Source organism: Grammomys surdaster, unplaced genomic scaffold (assembly GCF_004785775.1).
Source record: "Grammomys surdaster isolate TR1022 unplaced genomic scaffold, NIH_TR_1.0 252, whole genome shotgun sequence".
In the NCBI taxonomy this organism is placed as follows: Eukaryota; Metazoa; Chordata; class Mammalia; order Rodentia; family Muridae; genus Grammomys; species Grammomys surdaster.
Genome location: NW_021604693.1, coordinates 216,847 through 236,325, shown reverse-complemented (window position 1 = coordinate 236,325; position 19,479 = coordinate 216,847). Strand labels below are relative to the sequence as shown.

The 19,479-nt window shown below is 41.9% G+C and overlaps 1 protein-coding gene and 1 pseudogene across 1 annotated transcript in view; both read right to left on the bottom strand.

Annotated features, from left to right (window-relative positions):
• The window catches only part of LOC114627317 (platelet glycoprotein VI-like), a 38,735-nt gene that overhangs the window by 17,061 nt on the left and 2,195 nt on the right, over positions 1–19,479 (bottom strand). The window contains exon 2 of the mRNA XM_028775047.1: positions 7,929–7,964. Within this exon, the coding sequence (XP_028630880.1) occupies positions 7,929–7,964 (36 nt within the window). The remainder of the gene's footprint in view (positions 1–7,928; positions 7,965–19,479) is intronic.
• LOC114627316 lies at positions 4,619–5,457 on the bottom strand (annotated as a pseudogene).

Below are 19,479 nucleotides of genomic sequence, written 5' to 3'. Positions count from 1 at the left end.
AGGAAGGAAGGAAGGAAGGAAGGAAGGAAGGAAGGAAGGAAGGTTGCCAATGGCAACTTATACTAGTACTTCAGGACCAAATATATCTGAGTGATGCTGCTGTGTACTTATCGAGCCTATGAAAGAAATTTAAATTGGCCTGATGGGGACAATTTCACAAACCCTCTCCTGCCTCCCAAATTCTCACCTGGCATCTGTAAATATTGGCAGAAGGAGTATAAACCACTCCTGCAATCAGATAGTGGATCTAGTTATGAGAGAATTATTATCACTGATACAAATGAAGCAAATAAATGGCTAACATTTAATTTTCCAGCATGGGGAGACTTTGACAAGTTAAACTGGTGCCTATTAACGGTTTAAAACTAAGGCTAAAGGGATGGCTCAGAATATCTGAACCATCCCTTGCTTCTCCAGAGAGCCATGCTTAGAAATCAGCACCATTCACACCTGCTGGTAACTCTATCTCCAGGAATCTAAGTTTGCCTTTTCTGGACACCTACAGACAGCTTATAGCCAATACATATGCAGCAGAGGACTGCCGGGTCTGGGTTCAGTCAGAGAAGGTGAACCTAACCCTCAAGAGGCTGGAGGCCCCAGGGAGTTTAGAGGTCTGGTGGGGTGGAAGGGGGTGCGGGGAGATTCTCATGGAGATGGGGGGCAGGGAGGAGGTATGGGATGTAAAAGAGTCAGAGGGTGGAGCAGGAGGGGAATAAAATCTGGAGTGTAAATAAATATATAAAAGAATAAATTTTTAAAAAGTAGATTTTTTTTAACTCAGGTTCAGGGCTTATCAATACATTCTTAATGTGATTTTTTTCCCGCCTACTGTTTTTTGAAGCAAATTTGTATTGTTACCTCATTTGTACATTATCAGAGTGTCATTTATCTTCAGAATAGATGATGATGGTTAAAAAAAAAAACGCTCAAGTGACAGCAGATGCTGGCAAGGATGTGGAGAAAGAGAAACACTCATCTATTGTTGGTGGAATTGTAAGCTGGTACAACCACTCTTGAAATCAGCCTGGCAGTTCCTCAGAAAATTGGATTACCTGAGGATCCAGCTATACCATTACTGGGTATATAGCCACAAGATGCCCCAACATATAACAAGGACACATGCTCCACCATGTTCATAGCAGCCTTATTTATAATAGCCAGAAGCTGGAAAGAACCCAGATGTCCTTCAACAGAAGAATGGATACAGAAAATGAGGTACATTTACACGATAGAGTATTATTCAGCTATTAAAAACAATGAATTCATGAAATTCTTAGGCAAATGGATGGAACTAGAAAATATCATCCTGAGTGAGGTAACCCAATCACAAAAGAACACACATGGTATGCATTCACTGATAAGAGGATATTAGCCCCAAAGCTCACAATACCTAATATACAACTCACAGACCACATGAGGCTCAAGAAGAAAAAGACCAAAGTGTGGGAGTTTCGGCTCGTCTTAGAAGGAGTAACAAAATACTCACAGGAGCAAATATGAAGACAATGTGTGGGGCAGAGATTGGATGAGGGACAATCCAGAGACTGCCCCACCTGGGGATCCAACCCAGGTGCAATCACCAAATGCAAACACTGTTGTGGATGTCAAGAAGTGCAAGCTGACAGGAGCCTGTTATACCTGTCTCCTGAGAGGCTCTACTAGAGCCTGACATATACAGTGGCAGATGCTAGCAGCTAACCATTGAACTGATCATGGGGTCCCCAGTGGAGGAGTTAGGGAGAAGACTGAAAGAACTGAAGGGGCTTGAGGCCCAACAACCAAACAACCAGAGCTCCCAGGGTCTAAACAGCTAGCCTGGGAACACACATAGAGGGACCCATGGCTCCAGCTGTATAAGTAGTGGAGGATGGCCTTGTGAGGTGTCAGTGGGAGAGGAGGGCCTTGGTCCCATGAAGGCTGAATGCCTCAGTGTGAAGGAATTCCAGGGCAGGGAGGTGGGAGTGGGTGGATGGTTGGGGGAACACCCTCATAGAAGTAGGAGGAAGGGGGATGGGGTAAGGAGTTTCTGAGGGGTGGAATGGGGACAGGGGTAACACCTGAAATGTAGATAAATAAATTATTTAATAATAATAAAACAGATAATGGAACTGGCTATTGCACTTGAGCATCTGAGACTTTTTGTCAACAATTTAATATTACCCATATTACTGGGATTTCTTATAATTCTCAAGGACAAGGGACTGTGGAAGGGACCCATGGAACTTTAAAACAATATCTTCATAAAATAAAAAAAGAGGAGGTATATCCCCATACACCACAAATTTATTTAAATCATGTTCTTTTTATTTTTTTTTTTTTAATTTTGGATGCCAAGGAACTCTCTGCTGAGTGTCTATGGCATCATACAACTAGGCATACTTATGCCTGGGTGAAAGGGATGGATCCACTTACTGACATATGGCAAGATCCCAACCAGGTATTTAATATGGGGAAGAGGGCATGTTGTATTTTTTCTTCAGGATGCTGAAGGAGTATGGTGGCTGCCAGAGTGACAGATGAGACATGCTGATGCCAGGAAAAAGAATGATGCTAATCTGTGAGCTTTCTGGATGCCCTGACAATGGTGACTGGGAAGCTGTATTGGACATATGTTCCTGACCCACTTTACTTGCCTATATATCCCAGATGAGACAAGCTGCCTTGCCTTAAGTTTTTAGACTTTTTTGAACAGAGAATCAAAAAGAGAAATTATAATGACACTTGTATTTTTCTTACATGTGACTTCAGACTCAATTATGGACTGGTCTAGAAATCAATCCAATATTGGAAATAACAGTCTTCATTTGGAAGGCTGGATCTGGACATTTTCAGAGACATAATTGGAAGTTAGCTGCAGTTCTCTATGATGTTATGTTAGCAAGAGATAAAGTTGGAACAGGATCTGGATTTCAAACAAGTGTTAGTACATGTGTTAAGGATCTTTTAATTGTCAAGTTAAAATTGCTTTTGTTTCTTCTACAGCACTTAATGTAAGTTGCATTGATTGTACACTTTCTAATTGTGTTAGTGTGTTGAAATCCGGCATGTCTGTTACAGAGGTCTGTCAACCAGCTTTTGTTTTATTCCCTCGAGTATCAAAGAACCTTGATATTCTGAAAAAAGCTTGCAAGTACTGGAAGAAAAGAGTCAGACTTTAAGCAAAAGCAAAAGGGTGGTGTGCTTGATTATTGCTGGTATAAAGCTTTAATTACATTAACTGCTAGCAACACTGCTTCTGCAATTGCTTTGACACAAGAAGTTAAGAAAGCTACTTGTGTTAATCATTTAGCAAAAATGTTACTAATGTGCTGAATATACGAGAGGATTTAGATAGGTATTTGGAAGAGCGGATTGATGCTCTTTATCCTATTCAAATTATTGAAAGGAGGGTCAGAGTTTAAGAGTAAGGAGCCATCTCAAGTGTCATGCCATATACCATTGGATTCGTGTTAGTTCTAAAATTTACAATGATAGTCATTATAATTAGGAAAAAGTTTAAAGACACTTGCAGTGTATTTGACATAATTCTAACACCTCTCTGAATGTTTTAACTTTGCATAGTGAGCTTATAAATTTAAAGAATGCTGCTCTGCTGAGCGTTGATGCAGCAAATACTGCTGATAAAATTACCCATGGCCTGAGATCAGTATTCCTATTTTGGTCAAGCTTCAAGAATGGCATATATAGCTTGATCATGCTAGCCCCTTTTGTCCTTTCCTGTTCATCGTGTGAATGCTTGTCTTTAACAACATCAACATGTTGGCAGGCAAAGTACATGGCTTGAAACTAAAATGGGCCCCCAGAGTTCTTAATTTAACAGGCTGGCAAGTCAAGAACAGGTAAGATTCTTCACAGAATCTTACCAACCTAAGACAGAAATGCACTGCTATTGATAATGCATATTCCATGATGAGTAAGGAAGGTATTCTTGTCAGAATGACCTAAGACAAGCTCAGTCTTGCTTATGAAATAAAAAAGGGGGAGAGGCAGAGAGCTTTTTGGACTGTTGGGCAAGAATCTGACATTGACCAAGGACAAGGAAGTGGGCTTCAGGCAGGTATCTGACATTAGGCTAGAACAAAGAAGTAATTTCAGGCAGGAATCTAAATCTTAGGCTAAAACAAAGAAGTAATTTCAGGCATGAACCTAAATCTTAAGCTAGAACAAGGAAGTAGGCTTCAGACATGCAAAATGACTTTGGGCTAGGACAGGGAAGTAGGCTCAGATATTTTGGTCATCCTGATAAGCCCTTAGAAACAATGATCACTGTAGTGTTCATGGAACTTTGTTTATTGCCTTGCTTGTTCTTTTTTTTTTTTTAAATTGAGGTATTTAATGAAAGATTCCTGTTCCCATAAATGTCTCCAACAATCTAAGTTTTCCCAAAAAGTCCATCTCTATGCAATTGGTCAGCAATCCAGGCCACGGAGTCTTGTTGCAGGTTCTTCAGCCAAAGTACAGGTTTGCTGCCTCTCACTATGTCCATCCTGAAGATCTGCTAACAGGCTTCGTAACCAGCTTTCAATCTTAACTACATCTCCTTCAGTCCCTACTCCTTAGCTCCGGAAGACATCATTAAACTGTCTCACTTCTCAAGCTATAAGCACATCGTCCCACTTCTCATTCTCAGGAGAAAAGGTGTTCCACGCCAAACCAGTGTTTTTCTTTGTTCCTTTAGGGAGATTTGGGTGGAAGCGCTCGCCCTTTGACATCTCGACCTTTAACATCTCGCCCTTTGCCATCCTTGTCCTCAGCCTTGGCCTCAGAGATGACCAGCTTATTCTGCAGGGAACACAGCAGCTGGAGGTAGCTCTGGTTTCTCTGCAGCTTCTCCTGTTCCTGTCCTGCTTGCTGCTTCAAGTTTTCAAGTTCCTGATGTGATCCATCAAGCTTCTCCAGAGCCCTCTTCTGGCATCTCTTTACCTCTGCAGAAATCTTTGTCAGATTCTGCAAACGCTTCTGTTGCAGCACCCACTGCTTCTGAGCTAGTTGAAGTTTCTCCTCAAGGACTCGCTTCTTAGCCTCCAGTTGCTCAAAAGCCTTCTGAAGCTCTGTGTACTTCCTGTGAGCCTCTTTCACCTGGGGTAAGGCCTCAGACAGGGCACATTTTATGACATCCACATGATCCATGTATGTAACCTTCATGTCCTTCCACTCCTCCTTAGTTTCATTTGCCTTTTGTCGACTTTTATCTTCAGAAACCAAAGCATCTGAGTTTTGGTCAGTATTATCCTCCTGAACCAGAAAGGTCTGTAAGAAGTTCACAACTTGGAGCTGGCTACAGAGCAGCTTGTCCTTCTTCCGAGAGTTCCTCATAAACTCCTCCATGATCTTGGCAGGCAGCTCTGTTTCCTCCTGCAAGCCTACAGGTTCTAGAATGCTTGCTGCCTCCTCCAGAACCTCTTTGGTCTCAACAGCATTTTTCTCCACAACAGCGTTTTTCTCCGCATCCGCCATTGTTCTGCCGCACACCAGCCTTTGGATTCTCCAAGACTGCCCACCTAGGTGGAGATTGGGTTCTGGGTAAGTGGGCAGCGCCTTGCTTGTTCTTTGACTATTTTTGTTTATTGCCTTGCTTGTTCCTTGACTATTTGCATCTATTGTATTGCTAGTTCCTCAACCTAGAACTGATCTTAATAATTGCATGTAATTAAAATGGTATAAAAGCAAAAAGGATGAGGGAAATGACATTGGGGATTTCTGGGGAGGGGAAATGGGGAAAGGGGATGATATATGAAATATTAACATATAACATATCTAATAAAAAATAAAAAATAAGACAATGTCTTCATGAAATTCAGAGGAAGTGAATGGAACTAGAAAATCTCCTCCTTAATGTTGTAATCCAGACATGAAAGTACACACTTGGTATGTACTCAATGCTAAGTGTATATTAGCCCCAAAACTCACAATGCCCAGGATACAACCACCCTACAGACCATGTGGAGCTTAGGGGTAAGAAAGACCAGGGTGTGGATGTTTCAGTCCTGCATTCAGAGTGGATCAGGATAATCATGGGAGGTGGAGGGATAAGGCCCCTGAGAGGGAGAGAGAAAGGGGAGGAAATAAGGGGGCAGTATCAGGAACTAGAGGGGACATGAGAAAGGTACAGAGGAACAGGAAATTGAATAAAAATATGTATCTGGGGGATGAGGAACTGTGGATAGCCACTGGAGGGTCCCAGATGTCAAGGAAATAAAAGGCCATCAGGACGCAATAGGGTTGATTTTAGGAGAGAAGTGGAGACAGAACCTATAGAGACCACCTCCAGAGATAGGCATGACCCCCAGTGGTGGGATGGAGCCATACAATCATCTCAAAGTTTTTAACCCAGAAACGTTCCTGTCCAAAGGAAGAACAGGGACAAAAAACGGAGCAGAACCTGAAGGAAGGGCCATCTGTGGACTGCCCCACCTGGGGATCCATTATGACTGCAGACACCAAACCAGATACTGTTGCCATTGCCAAGAGGTACTTGCTGACAGGAACCTGGTTTGGTTGCTCCTTAGGAGGGTCAGCCAGCAACTGACCAAAGTAGATGTGGATGCTTGGATCCAACCATCAGAGTGAACTCAGGGACCCTGTTAGGGGAGCTATCAGAAGAACTGGAGGAGCAGAGGGGGATTGTAACCCTATAGGAAGAACATCATCAGCTGGCCAGACCACCCAGTGCTCCCAGTGACTAGACCACCAACCAAGGAGTATACAGGGAGGGATCTATGGCTCCAGATACATAGGTAGCAGAGAATGGCCTTGTCTGACATCAATAGGAGGGGAAGCCCTTGGTCCTGTGGAGGTTTGATGCCCCAGCATTGGGGGATGCTGGAGGAGTAAAGCAGGAGAGGGTGTGTGGATGGTGGAGCAGCCTCATAGAGGCATAAGGGAGGAAGAAGACGGAGGTTGTGGAATGGGGGTAGTGGGGTCTTGTGGAAGAGTAACCGGAAAGTTGGATATCATTTGAGATGTAAACAAATGGAATGATTAATTTAGAAAAAACATACAAAGGTCAAGATCATGCCTAAATAGGACATTTGGGCAAATGCCTTCTAAGGCTCAAGAAACACTGAGGAAGAGGAAGCAGAGAAAGCTTAAAAGCATAGAGAAAATATACAAAATAACATCTTCAGTGCATGACACAGGCGTTTCAAATAGGATCTCACAAAAGCTGAGACAACCTATACAAGATCAAGCCAGTTTAAATATTGGAGAGGGGAGGGCCTCCCTGGGGAACTGCAGGCAGTTTGATAGCCACTGAAGGAAAGAAAATCTTTTTCTGTGATAGCCAATTTTTTAAGTTTTCTGTATTGCATTAAAATGTTATGTCTTGATTAATGACTGTCCCAAAGACATCACTCCTAAATTCAGTAAGCAAGACCAACAACTCATTTGTTTCATTCTAACTCCAGCACTTGGGGATTTAGGAATTTACTGTCTATCACCAACCATACTTTCATACTCCCCAAGTCCAGAAATGAAGCCCAGGAGCCCAGGAGCCCAAGAGCCACAAGACCAACAGTACTCCATTCCTCCCCTGTTCAGTTACCTGTAGCAGTTAGCTCAAGGTGGTCACTTGCATGAGACCAGTGACTCCCGTTCTGATATGAGCAGCGGTAGCGTCCAGCATTAATTTTTTCCATGGATGGAATGATGAGAAAGTCTTGATCTTTATACTTCCCCGGTTTCAGTTTCTCCAGGCGATATAAATCCACATCTGAAGGCCCCTGGCACCTCAGAGTGACTGACTGACCCAGGGGCACCAGGGAACTAGGTTGAGCCTGGAGGGAAGGCTTGGGGAGTAGGCCTTGGAAGAGAATCAGATTCTAGGTTAGCTTCCATGTAAACCGGTCCCTTTTGAGGCTTGGCACTCCCTCTAACCTCTCTCTAGCTGAATGCTGGGAAGTCTTAGGGTGCTAGGGAGATGTACTCACCATTCTGTGTTTGAATCACTTGCAGTATGCACAGCCCTGAGGAAAAGAACCAGAGGCTAGAGATTCCCTTAAATGGACACCTTTATACATGCATTAGCTTGTATCATAATTATCTTCCATTTTAATTGATTTATGCAATCCAGGCTGGCCTCAAACTTGCTCTTGTGACAAGAGATGAACTTGAACGTCTGATCACACTGCCTCCATCCCACGAGTGCTGCAACTACAGCCATACACTACCACACCTGATTTTATGTGGTGCTGGGAATGGAATACAGTACTTCATCAACGCTAGTCAAGTCACTCCACTGACCTATGTTCCCAGACCATAATTACCTTACTATTTCAAAAGATTAAAAAAAATCTTGAAAAGACTATTTCAAGATTTATCTGGAAAAGGCCAACCATCAAGACCAAATCCTATCCAGGGGAGAAATAGTGAGCATGAAGCTATACCAGTGAGTTCTCTTGGCATTTGCAAGATACTGGAAGAAAGACTCCTAGTTTTTCATTAATTTATTTATTTACTCACTTTACGTCCCAAGCACACATTCCTCCCTCCTCTCCTCTCAGTCCCACCCTTACAGATCTGTTCCAGTCATTACTCCCTCCTCTTCTCCCCAGGGAAAGAGAAGTCCCCCTTGGGAACCACCTCACCCCAGCACATCAAGTTGCATCAGGACTAACACCTCTCCTACTGAGACCCAAGCAGTCAGTTCAGCTAGGGGAAGGGGATACAGTGGGAGGCAATGACAATGGAGACAGCCGCTGCTCCAATTGTTAGGGAACCTACATGAAGACCAAGCTATACAACTGCTACAAATGTGTAGGGGGCCCTAGGTCCACCCCCTGCATGCTTTTTGGTTGGTGGTTCAGTCTCTGTGAGCCCCTATGGACCCAGGTTAGTTAAGTCTGTAGGTCTTCTTGTGGTGTCTTTGGCTCCCCCAGCTCATTCAATTCTATCCCCCTCCTCTTCCACACAACTCCCTGAGTTCTGTCTGATGTTTGGCTGTTGGTCTTTCATTCTGTTTCCATCTGCTGTTGGATGAAGCAAGAGTCCATTTTCTTTAAGGGTGTGCCCCCTCAAAGTTGACCATGATCTAGTGGAAGGTCACACACCCAAGACTATATGGACTGCACAAACCGTACTTGATAGCTTTAAAAAGAACACAAAGTTGGGTGAATATGGAAAAGGAAAGGATTTGGACCAAAGGTATATGTAACCTAAACACATTCCACAGAATTCTCAAAGATTTCTTTTCTTTCTTTCTTTTTCTTCTTCTTTTCTTGTTGAAAGTTAAAGAACTGTTGTGTCATGTCATTTGCATGAAATGTCCAGAAAAGGCAAAGCCATAGAAGCAGGAAGCAGCCCAGTGCTTATGTGGGGTGATAAGGGTGGGACAGTGGGGAGGTAGGACCATTTAATAAGTGTATGGTTTCTTTGGGGGTGGAAACAATGTCATGAAAGCAGACTGAAGTGCTACCTGTACCATATTATCAATGTACTAAATGTTGCTAGTAATTTTTAATTACTTTTTAGGCTAGCATACAAAATAATGGGTTTCAGCTTGGCATCTTCATACATAGGTCCTTATACTGTGTCCTCATTCATTGCTCTCCCACAGTCCCCTACCCTATTTCTTCTTAGCTGATCTCTTCCTTCAGTTCTGCTCCCTCTCAATTTCTTAATGTGTAAATCCCGTTGTTCTTTCTATTTACTATACCCCTTAAGATCTCTTTCTACTCTCTCATGACTCTCTTTCTGGTTTTGAGACCTACATACACACATACATGTAGTGGGTTGGCCTAATGCTGCTTGTATTTTATTACTAATTTGAGTCCCCCACAGCTGTTTTTCCACAAGAAAGAGTCTTCACCTAAAGATACTGAGTGACTCTGCCCCCAGTTGATTGTGATTGGTGAATAAAGATGCCAACAGCCAATAACTGGGGAGAAGAGAAATAGGTGGGGTTGAGTTTTCAAGAGCTTACAGGAAGGAGAAAGGGGAGGAAGAAGGAAGCCACCATGGAGGAAGAGGAACATGCAGGAGAGAGAAAGAGAGCCACCATGGGATAGGAATAAAGAACGAGGTTGTGTGGGATGGCCAATTGGAGCTAAGAACAGCCCAGATGAAACATAGTAAATACTAAGTAATAATTCAGTATTATCAATAGGGAAGTGGATTCTAACAGCAAGGAGGGTAGACAGTTGCACAGCTATTGTGCTATTTAAGGTATATTAAAATATAAAAGCTATGTGTATGTCTTTCATCTGGGAACATAAGTGGTTTAAGGTGTGTAGAAAGCTTGTGCTGGGACTTGTTAATTTGTTACTACTACACATACACCACAACTTTATTTTTTTCTTGGATATATTTTTTTATTCTTCTCACTTTTTGTTATAAAAACCATAAACATTTTTTCTATTATGTCATATTCAAACAGGTCTTTGAACTATAATTCATAAAGCATACATCTACTCATATAATATACACAGAGTAAATTATACTTCCAGTATTACAAGTGGTTTAGTTTAAATAGTTAAATTACACAATTCTAAGGAAATGGACCAATGCCTACCAAGTGCCCATCCTCACACTCTCTCCAGGAACATGTTTTATCAGTTTTCAGAGCACCCCTTTGATGCAGTCATGTTGTCACAAGGTCTCACTCATTACTTCATGTTAGCCAGATTACAGAGAAGGTGTGTTATGACTTTTCCAAGTTTTCCTCAGTTTCTCCACTTCCCCCACTTCATACAAAACTAATGAAGTGTCATGGTTAGATTTATATGTCAGCCTGACTGTGTTAGGTGATGCTCTGATAGCTGAGACAATGTTTCTTTTTTTTTTTTTTTTTTTTTTTTTTTTTTTTTATTCTTTATTTAATTTATATTTTTTTTTTTAATCAAAGCATTTGAACTATTTTTAATGAACCTCCCGGGTCTTTTTTTTTTTTTTCTTTTTTTTTTTTTTTTTTTTTTGCTTTTATACTATTTTAATTGCATGCAAGTATTCAGGTCAGTTCTAGGTTCAGGAACTAGCAATACAATAGATGCAAATAGTCAAATAGTCAAGGAACAAACAAGACAATAAACAAAAACAGTCAAAGAACAAACAAGGCAATAAACAAATTTCCATGAACACTCCTACGATCACTGTTTCTAAGGGCTTATCAGGATGACCAAAATATCTGAGCCTACTTCCCTGTCCTAACCCAAAGTCACTTTCATGTCTGAAGCCTGCTTCCTTGTTCTAGCCTAAAATTTAGATTCCTGTCTGAAATTACTTCTTTTTTGTAGCCTAATATTTAGATTCCTAACTGAAATTACTTCTTTGTTTTAGCCTAATGTCAGATTCCTGCCTGAAGCCTACTTCCTTGTCCTTGGCCAATATCAGATTCCTGTCAAGCAAACAATTTCCTTGTACTTGGCCCAAGTCAGATTCTTGCCAAGCAGCCCCAAAAGCTATCTGCCTCTCCTCCTTTTTTATTTCATTAACAAGACGGAGCCTGTCTTAGGTAGTTCTGACAAGAATGCCTTCCTTACCTATCATGGAATATGCATTATCAATAGCAATGCACTTCTGTCTTAGGTTGGTAAGGCTCTGACACCACAACTTTAAATCTAAGTTCCTCACATGAAACACACACACATACACACCATATTTGTACTTCTTAGTCTGAATTATTCCACTTAACATAAATATGTGTTTTATTTCAATAAAAATATATTATGTCAAGGGACTGGGGAAATTGCTCAGTGGTTCAGAGCATTTGCTTCTCTTACAGGGAACCTAAGTTTGGTTCTCAACACCTACACAGTGGCTCATTTCTGTCAAGAGGATTCAATACCCTCTCTTGGCCTCAGCAGGCACCAGGCACACATGTGGTGCACATACATACAAACAGACAAATGTGTATACTCAAAAGGTAAATATAAATAAATCTTAAAATATATTTTAAGTCAAAGCAAGGATTTCTTCCTGACCCTTTTTACAAACGCTCTTGGTTCTTTCAGCTTTTCCTTTTCACATTCTTATGTCTGGGGGAAAAAAAAGAAAAACTAAAATCTTCAACCCAAAATTGCCCTGCCTTCCAGATATGCATGGATTAAAATGGAAAAGAAATTGAAGGAATAGTCAACCAATGACTGGTCCAGCTTGATACACTTCCCATGGAAGACAGCCAACCACTAACACTATTTATGATACTATGCTTGCAGACAGGACCCTAGAATATGTGTCTCCTGAGAGGCTTCATCCAGCAGCTGATGGAAACGGATGCAGAGAACCATAACCAGACATCAAGCAGAATTCAGGGAGTCTGTGGAAGAGTAGGGGATAGGATTAAGGGAGGTGGAGTTGTCAAGAACACCACAAAAAGACCTACAGAGTCAACTAACCCTGGACCCATGGGGACTCACAAAAACTGAACCAACAACCAAAGAATCTGCAGAGGCTAGACCTAGCCACACCCCTACACATTTGTACCAGTTGTGTAGCTTGGCCTTCATGTGTGTCTCCTAACAATTGGAGTGGGGACTATCTCTGATTCTGTATCATTGGTGTTGAGCTTTGTGGTCTCAAATGCTCAAGCCACATACAGTATGACACTTGCTCCCTGCTGCCTGCTGATCAAGATGTAGAACTCTCATCTCCTTCTCTAACACCATGTCTGCCTGGATGCTGCCAGGATATCAGCCATGATAATAATGTACTAAATCTCTGAAACTATAAGACAGCCCCAATGAAATGTTTTCCTTTATAAGAGTTATCATGATCATGGTGTGTCTTCATAGTAATAAAAATCCTAAATAAGACAAGTACATAGAAATATATTTGATAGTGAAAGTGTAAAATACCATATGAATATTTGGTTTCAGACCTCAGGACAAGGGACTGAGGTGCATATTTTATATACCAAAGTAGACTTGGCCTCCAGGTTTTCTCGGCATCCCTCAGTTACTACCTAGCATACCCTCCTTGTGACCCTGAATTTTCCAACCCAGGGGTTGGGCTGCCCTTCTCCCAGAATCTCTTTGATATAAAACCTGGGCATTTTGGTTTCTTTTTTCCTCTTCCTCTTCCTCTTTCCTCCTCTCTCCACATGTTCTTTCTCTTTTTCTCTTTCCCCTCCCCTCTGTCTTCCTTCCCATAAAGACTTCCCTGGCCTCCTTCCTTGAATCCAGTGAACTTGCCCACCAGAGAGCAGCTTCCCAGTAAACTTGCATCAATTTATATTTTTTATCTGACTTTAATTGACTCATTTTACCAACAGAGAAAAAACTTATCAGTGAAGCTCCACAACTTTGTTCTGATTGTGTAGAAGTTCGTTGAATTGTATAGTCTTTGGGTGTGGTTAATTTCAATATGTTGGAGGATTTTTGTTTCTTTGTTTTTTGGTTTGGGGGATGGGTTGGTAACTTTTTATGATAAAGTTTTGAATTTTTGTTTATTATTAAAATAATTTTTCATACAATATGCTTTTATTCTGTTTGCCCTGCCTCAGGTCCTCCCAGATCCTCCTCATTTCCCTTTCCACCCAACTTCATGTTCTTTCTCTCTTCCTTTCCAAACATAAAAACAATGTAAAGTCAAAACAAAGACAAAAAAATCAAAACAAAAAGTCCTCCCCCAAAAAAACCATGGAGTTTATCTTGTGTTGCTCAACTACTCATAAGCATGGAACCTACCCTGCAGTATGAGTGATATACCCAGTAACACTCCGTTAAAAAAAAACTGGTTTTTCCCTTTGCCAGTGGGTATCAACTGTAAATACCTTCTTCATTAGGGGTGGTACTTCCTCTGGCTTGAACTTGTTAGTTCTTGTGTGTGCTAAAATAGTCTGTGTGTGTATGTGTGATTTGTTTTTGTTTAATAACAATCTATGTTTCTATGGTTTAGGGAAGGTTTTATTGTAGATATTAGGAATAGTACAGCCAGAGGCATCTGGAAAGGTCCAGAGCAGGGAGACAGAGTAGGAGACTAAGCATGGCCAGCTGACTAAACTGGGTAATTAGAGGAGAGGGAAGTAAAAGAGTAGGACCAAGAGGAAGGGCAGGGGATAGAGGGACAGAGACCACCAAGAGGATACATGGCTGACAAGGCAGGGTTATATAGGAGTAAGAAGCTGGGGGAAGGGAAGTCCATGAGCTGGAGAAAGTTAGGGTAGGGAGAGGTTGAGAAGATCCAGGGCGCCATTATGAACTCTGTAACAGGTATCTGCAATGCTGAGAGATAACAACACATAATATTTTATTCTTAAAATTTTTAATGTTCTCATTATTTTAAAAATTGGCATATATGCAATGTATATGTTAATTAGCCTTAGCTTGCTATTCCATATGCAGACATTCATCAAGACATCATCTTTCATTATAGATATATTTGCCTTTTACAACAAAGAAAAAAATAGACAAGTTCCCTCCTCCCATCGACAAAAGAAAGAAGATAAGTGTTTTTAAAGTGTGGCGATATAGATAAAATAAATTTTATAAAAAGAGTGTGTCATGAGTGGAAGGAAAGACCCTCTGTGGGCTAGAGAAGAGTGTGAAACAGAGTCACATGCATGATATTTGAATCTTTAATGATACATATAAATTATTTTTGTAATCAGAATAAACAACCAAATAGGTCTTTCATATTGGAAAAGCAAATGCAGAGCTGGTGGCAAAATTCCTTGGTTTGTATTTGAATCCTTGCTATGTGACAAAGTGCTTAACCTCCCCAGGTTTTAGTTTATTTACCCATAAAATGAAGGGAATTACTGGCCCTGCCTCATTAAACTGTGGGGCATCAAATGAGGTTTTTTTTTAAACAAAGAGAGGAGTCCTAGAATAATGTCTAACCCATACTAAGCATTGCATAAGTGTGCTAAAGAGTGTGTGACAGGCAGCTTGAATCCAGAGAGCACCTCTTATTCCTAGTAACTCAACAGTCCCCTGCCTGTTCTACCTCTTGGGACCATAAAGCTCTTCTTATAAAATAAAGAAGTAAAGATGAAACTATACAAATACCAGCCTGGTGAAGAGTGGGCAAGAGAAACTCCTGCTCTGTCCTGCATCATTTAGCTCTGCTGTTAAAGCGTACAGAGACAGATTAGAATTGTAAACTAGTCCAAATGTTACCAAACCCACATGGGAACAAATAAAAGTGAAATGAAGAGGAAGAGAGGCAAAAGAGACAAAAAAGAAAAAGAGAGGGACCCAAGAGGCAAGTGAAGAAAGAAGAAAGGAGGTTGAAGTTATAAAAGAAAGATATGATGAAGAAAGAAAAGGAGAGGAGAGAAAAGAAGTGAAAGGAGAGGAGAGGAGGGGAGGGAAGGGAAGGGAAGGGAAGGGAAGGGAAAAGAAAAGGATCTAGTAAGATGTCTCCATAACTAAGGTTGCTTGCCAGCAAAATGATAACTTGCTTCCCCAAGACTAAACTTAATGGAAGGAAATAAGGTGTCCTCAGACCTCCATAGCTGTTCAAGTTTCAAACCTGGGACAAATGGCTGAGATACCTATTTAATATATCAAATCAAACACTGGGGACGTGGGCTGAAAGGTTCTCAATACACTTCTCAGTCCCTACCTGTTACAGGGCCCTCCTGGCTGGTATATCCTGCCCTCCTACCTTAAAGCCTTCAGCCTAGGCATCTGGCCTCTATATAATCCAGCCATTTTTGTTACCTGCTCTCTTTGTATCTTTGGGCCTCCTGGCTTCTACCCCTGGTTCCCCTCTCTTCCCTGTACCTTCCCCTCACCACTCTCCCCACATAGATCAGGTTCATGTCCACGACAGACTCTTCCAGATGTCCCTGCCTCTGGCTATTTTTTCCACATTCATTTGCTGTGGAAACTACAGGAACAGCATACATGAGCTCCCTTCTGGAGAATGATCTGACTCTCCTAAGGTATGGAAGCTCATTTGTTTCTGCTGACTTCTGCCACTCACAAAATTGGATTCCAAATTCTGGAGTCCAATTCTTCAGCTGCTGCTTCCTTCTATCTGATTTCTAATGCTGTTCTCCTCTCTCTGGGCTCCGACCTGCTGTGCCTTCCACATGGACCACTCTCTCCGGTTCCTGCAGCCTGGTTCCTACAGCCTGCTGTGTCTCCCCTTTCTCCTGCTCTCCCCCATCCCTTTCTCTATTGGATAGATTAAGTGTCACCCCAAGCTGCTTACTTTGTTTACTGTTATTACAAAAGCCACACTGGTGTGCCAGAAAGCTCCTCTTGCCCCCTCTGGGCTCCAATCACAAGGACAGGGGAAGGACACCTTTCTTCTGTGATTTGGAACATTTTTCTCTCTGGCAAGCTACTCATTCTGCTTGGGGACTCTGCAGATGGAAAGTCTTGTCCATGTGACACTCACATCTCTCAGCTCTGGCCTGTTACACCCATCTGAGTCTCTCTATAGATCACCTTCCCCCCTCCCCTCACCTCACCAACATCCCAACATCCCAACACCCCAACAACCCCACCCCCACCCTGCTCTCTTCTAGCTTTCCCTCACCTTCCCCTAGGCACTACAGCCTGCCTGCAGTCCCACTAGCTGCCTCTCTAGCCATACAGACATATACATATGTATACATCTATATAGGATTCAACTCTTGTATATGTAACTTGGAGTCCACTCATGTTTAAAAAATAGATATTTTAAATACCAACCACATGACTGGAAGCCATCTTTACTAAGGTTAAAGAGTACATGTCATGTGACTTTACCATCTTAAGGTGACTACCTGGTATAAAGCAACAATTACAAAACTTCTCAGTCCTACTGAGCCCTTAGATTATCACTGTATCTCCTTTTAGACTAAGGAAGCAACGAAAGGTCTCTAAAATATTTTGGATTGGTATTGAATTTTGTAAGATAATAAAATGTAAGGTTATGAAATTCTACTCAGATAAACAAAAGCTGATTTAAGATATCTTACTGTTAGCATTTAGTCTAAGCTCTGCCCTACAGTTACCTGGCTTACACCCTTTTCCCTCTCTTGCTCCTGCTCTTGCCTTCCTGCTCCTGCTCTCTCCCCATTCTCTTTCCTCCTCTCTCTCCACATGCTCATAGCAACGCCATAAGTAGTGAGTGATGTGCTTATAAGAAGATAAAGAGAGAGGGGATATGTTTTGGCAGACATGTGGTGAGGTTTGAGGGAAGGGGGTTCCTCAGTGGGCCCGTGCTTAGGCATCCCTTCCTCCTTAGGGATCAGCCACAGGACTGTACAGTATAGAATAGAGTTTATTCAGGGCATGGGGAGGGGAGTCAAGAGGGTAGTAGAGGCAGTGAAAGGCAGAGGGGGGGAGAGAAGAAGTGGAAGAGGAAGAAGAGGAGGAGGAGGAAAAGGAAGAAGAAGAAGAAGAAGAAGAAGAAGAAGAAGAAGAAGAAGAAGAAGAAATAATGATGATGATAATAATAATAAAAATGGAGTAAGATGACTCCATCTGGATTATGGTAATATTAACCACTGGCAAAACTGCCCCATGTCTTGCCTGCTACCAGGGCTCTACTCAAAGTATGGACATTTTGGGGTTGATTGACATACTTTGCCTGGTCAAAGTAAAATCTGTTTTCCCAAATTCCTCTACAGGAAAATTCTCAAAGCTCTATCCTGCTTTGTATGACAGCTAAAAATTAAATGTTGCTCTATATACCCTTCAAAGACTGCCCCAAATGAATCCATTCACTGCCCCCAATGAATCCATGGAGACCACCATCTTGGGTAATGGGAGTGTCTCTGTCACTTTAATTGATACATAGATAGTTTATACTTCTAACTAGATCATAGATTATACTCTAGCTAATTTGTCCTTCTCAGATCTCTTACAATATTGACTAATTGTACCCAGCTCTTCTCCGAAGGCTTCAGAGGCCTTCTCACTTCTCTTCATAATGTCAAAGTCAGGTCTCAGGCCTCACTTACCTAGAGCTTCTAGACCTCCAACTGAGAAAGACAAAAGGTTTCCCTGGCTATCAGACTCTAAAATAAATAAATAGGCAAACAAACTCACGAAAACAGGTTTTAAAGTAACTTTTTTCTATTCTTTTCTTTAAAGGAACTTGCTTCTCAAGGACTGCTCTTAGTAATCAACTACCTGTGTCTTAGAGTAAATAATTGGATGTTGAAAAAGTGATCCTCGCTGGGCGGTGGTGGTGCAAGCCTTTAATCCCAGCACTTGGGAGGCAGAGGCAGGCGGATTTCTGAGTTCGAGGCTAGCCTGGTCTACAGAGTGAGTTCCAGGACAGCCAGGGCTACACAGAGAAACCCTGTCTCGAAAAACCAAAAGAAAAAAAAGAAAAAGAAAAAAGAAAAGAAAAAAAAGAAAAAGTGATCCTCAGGTAATAAGGGATATGGAGCCTGAAGCAACCACCTCTGGTAGCCAGGAAGGACTCCCAGTGGAGGAATAAGTACAACAATCTACCCATAAAAACTTGCGCCTACAATTTGTCCTCCCTACAAGAAGTGAAGAGGCAAAGATGGAGCAGAGACAGAGGAAATGGCCAAACAATGACTGGCCCAACTTGAGATCCACCCCATGGGCAAAAATCAGTCCCTGACACTATTAGTGATACTCTGTTATGCTTACAGACAGGAGTCTAGCATAACTGTTCTCTGACACACTTCACCCAGCAGCTACTAAAACAGATGTGGAGATCCATCACCAAACGTTAGAGGGAGCTCAAAAAGTCTGGGGAAAGAATTGAGGGAAAGATTGAGGTACCTGGATGGGATAGGGACTCCACAAGAAGACCAACAGAGTCAACTAACCTGGACCCTTGAGGGCTCCTAGAGACTAAACCACCAATCAAAGAACAAACATGGCTGAACCTAGGCTCAGATGTGCAGCTTGGTCTTCTTGTGGGTCCCGCAACAACTGGAGGAGGGGCTTAGCCTGACTCTGTGGCCTGTTTGTGGATCCTGCTTCCCTAGCTGGGCTGTCTTGTCTGACTTCAATGGGAGTAGATGTATCTAGTCTTACAGTGCCGGGGTGGGTTGGTTCCCCAGTAGGAACCTCCCCTTCTCAGAGGTGAAGGGGAAGGGAGAAGGGGAGAAGCCTCTGAGGGAAGACTGGGAGATAGGGGTGCATTCTGGATGTAAAATAAATAAATAAACAAACAAAGAAATGGAAAAAAATTTTTTTCAGATTTCTTTTTCTCATCAGGTTATTGTTATACTAAGACTTCAAAGGTTCAGAATTTTAACAATCAATGGAGTGCTGAACATTTTGGCTACCCATTCTCTCTTTGTATATTTGGACCTCCTGGCTGCTGCCCCTGGTTTCCCTCTCTTCCCTCTACAGTTTTCTCCCACCTCTCCCCATGTGACTCAGGGTCACATCCTCTCTGAACTCTCCCAGATGTCCCTGCCTCTGGCTATGCTCTCCCAGACATATCTATAATAAACCTTTTCCTCCACTATATCTAAGAGCAATCATGTCCCTTTCCTTTTTAGTTCACACACAACAAATAAATAAATAATAAATGTTTTTCAAATGAAGAGAAAAAAGAGGAGGAGGAGAAGAAAGAAAGAAAGAAAGAAAGGGAGAAAGAAAGAAAGAAAGAAAG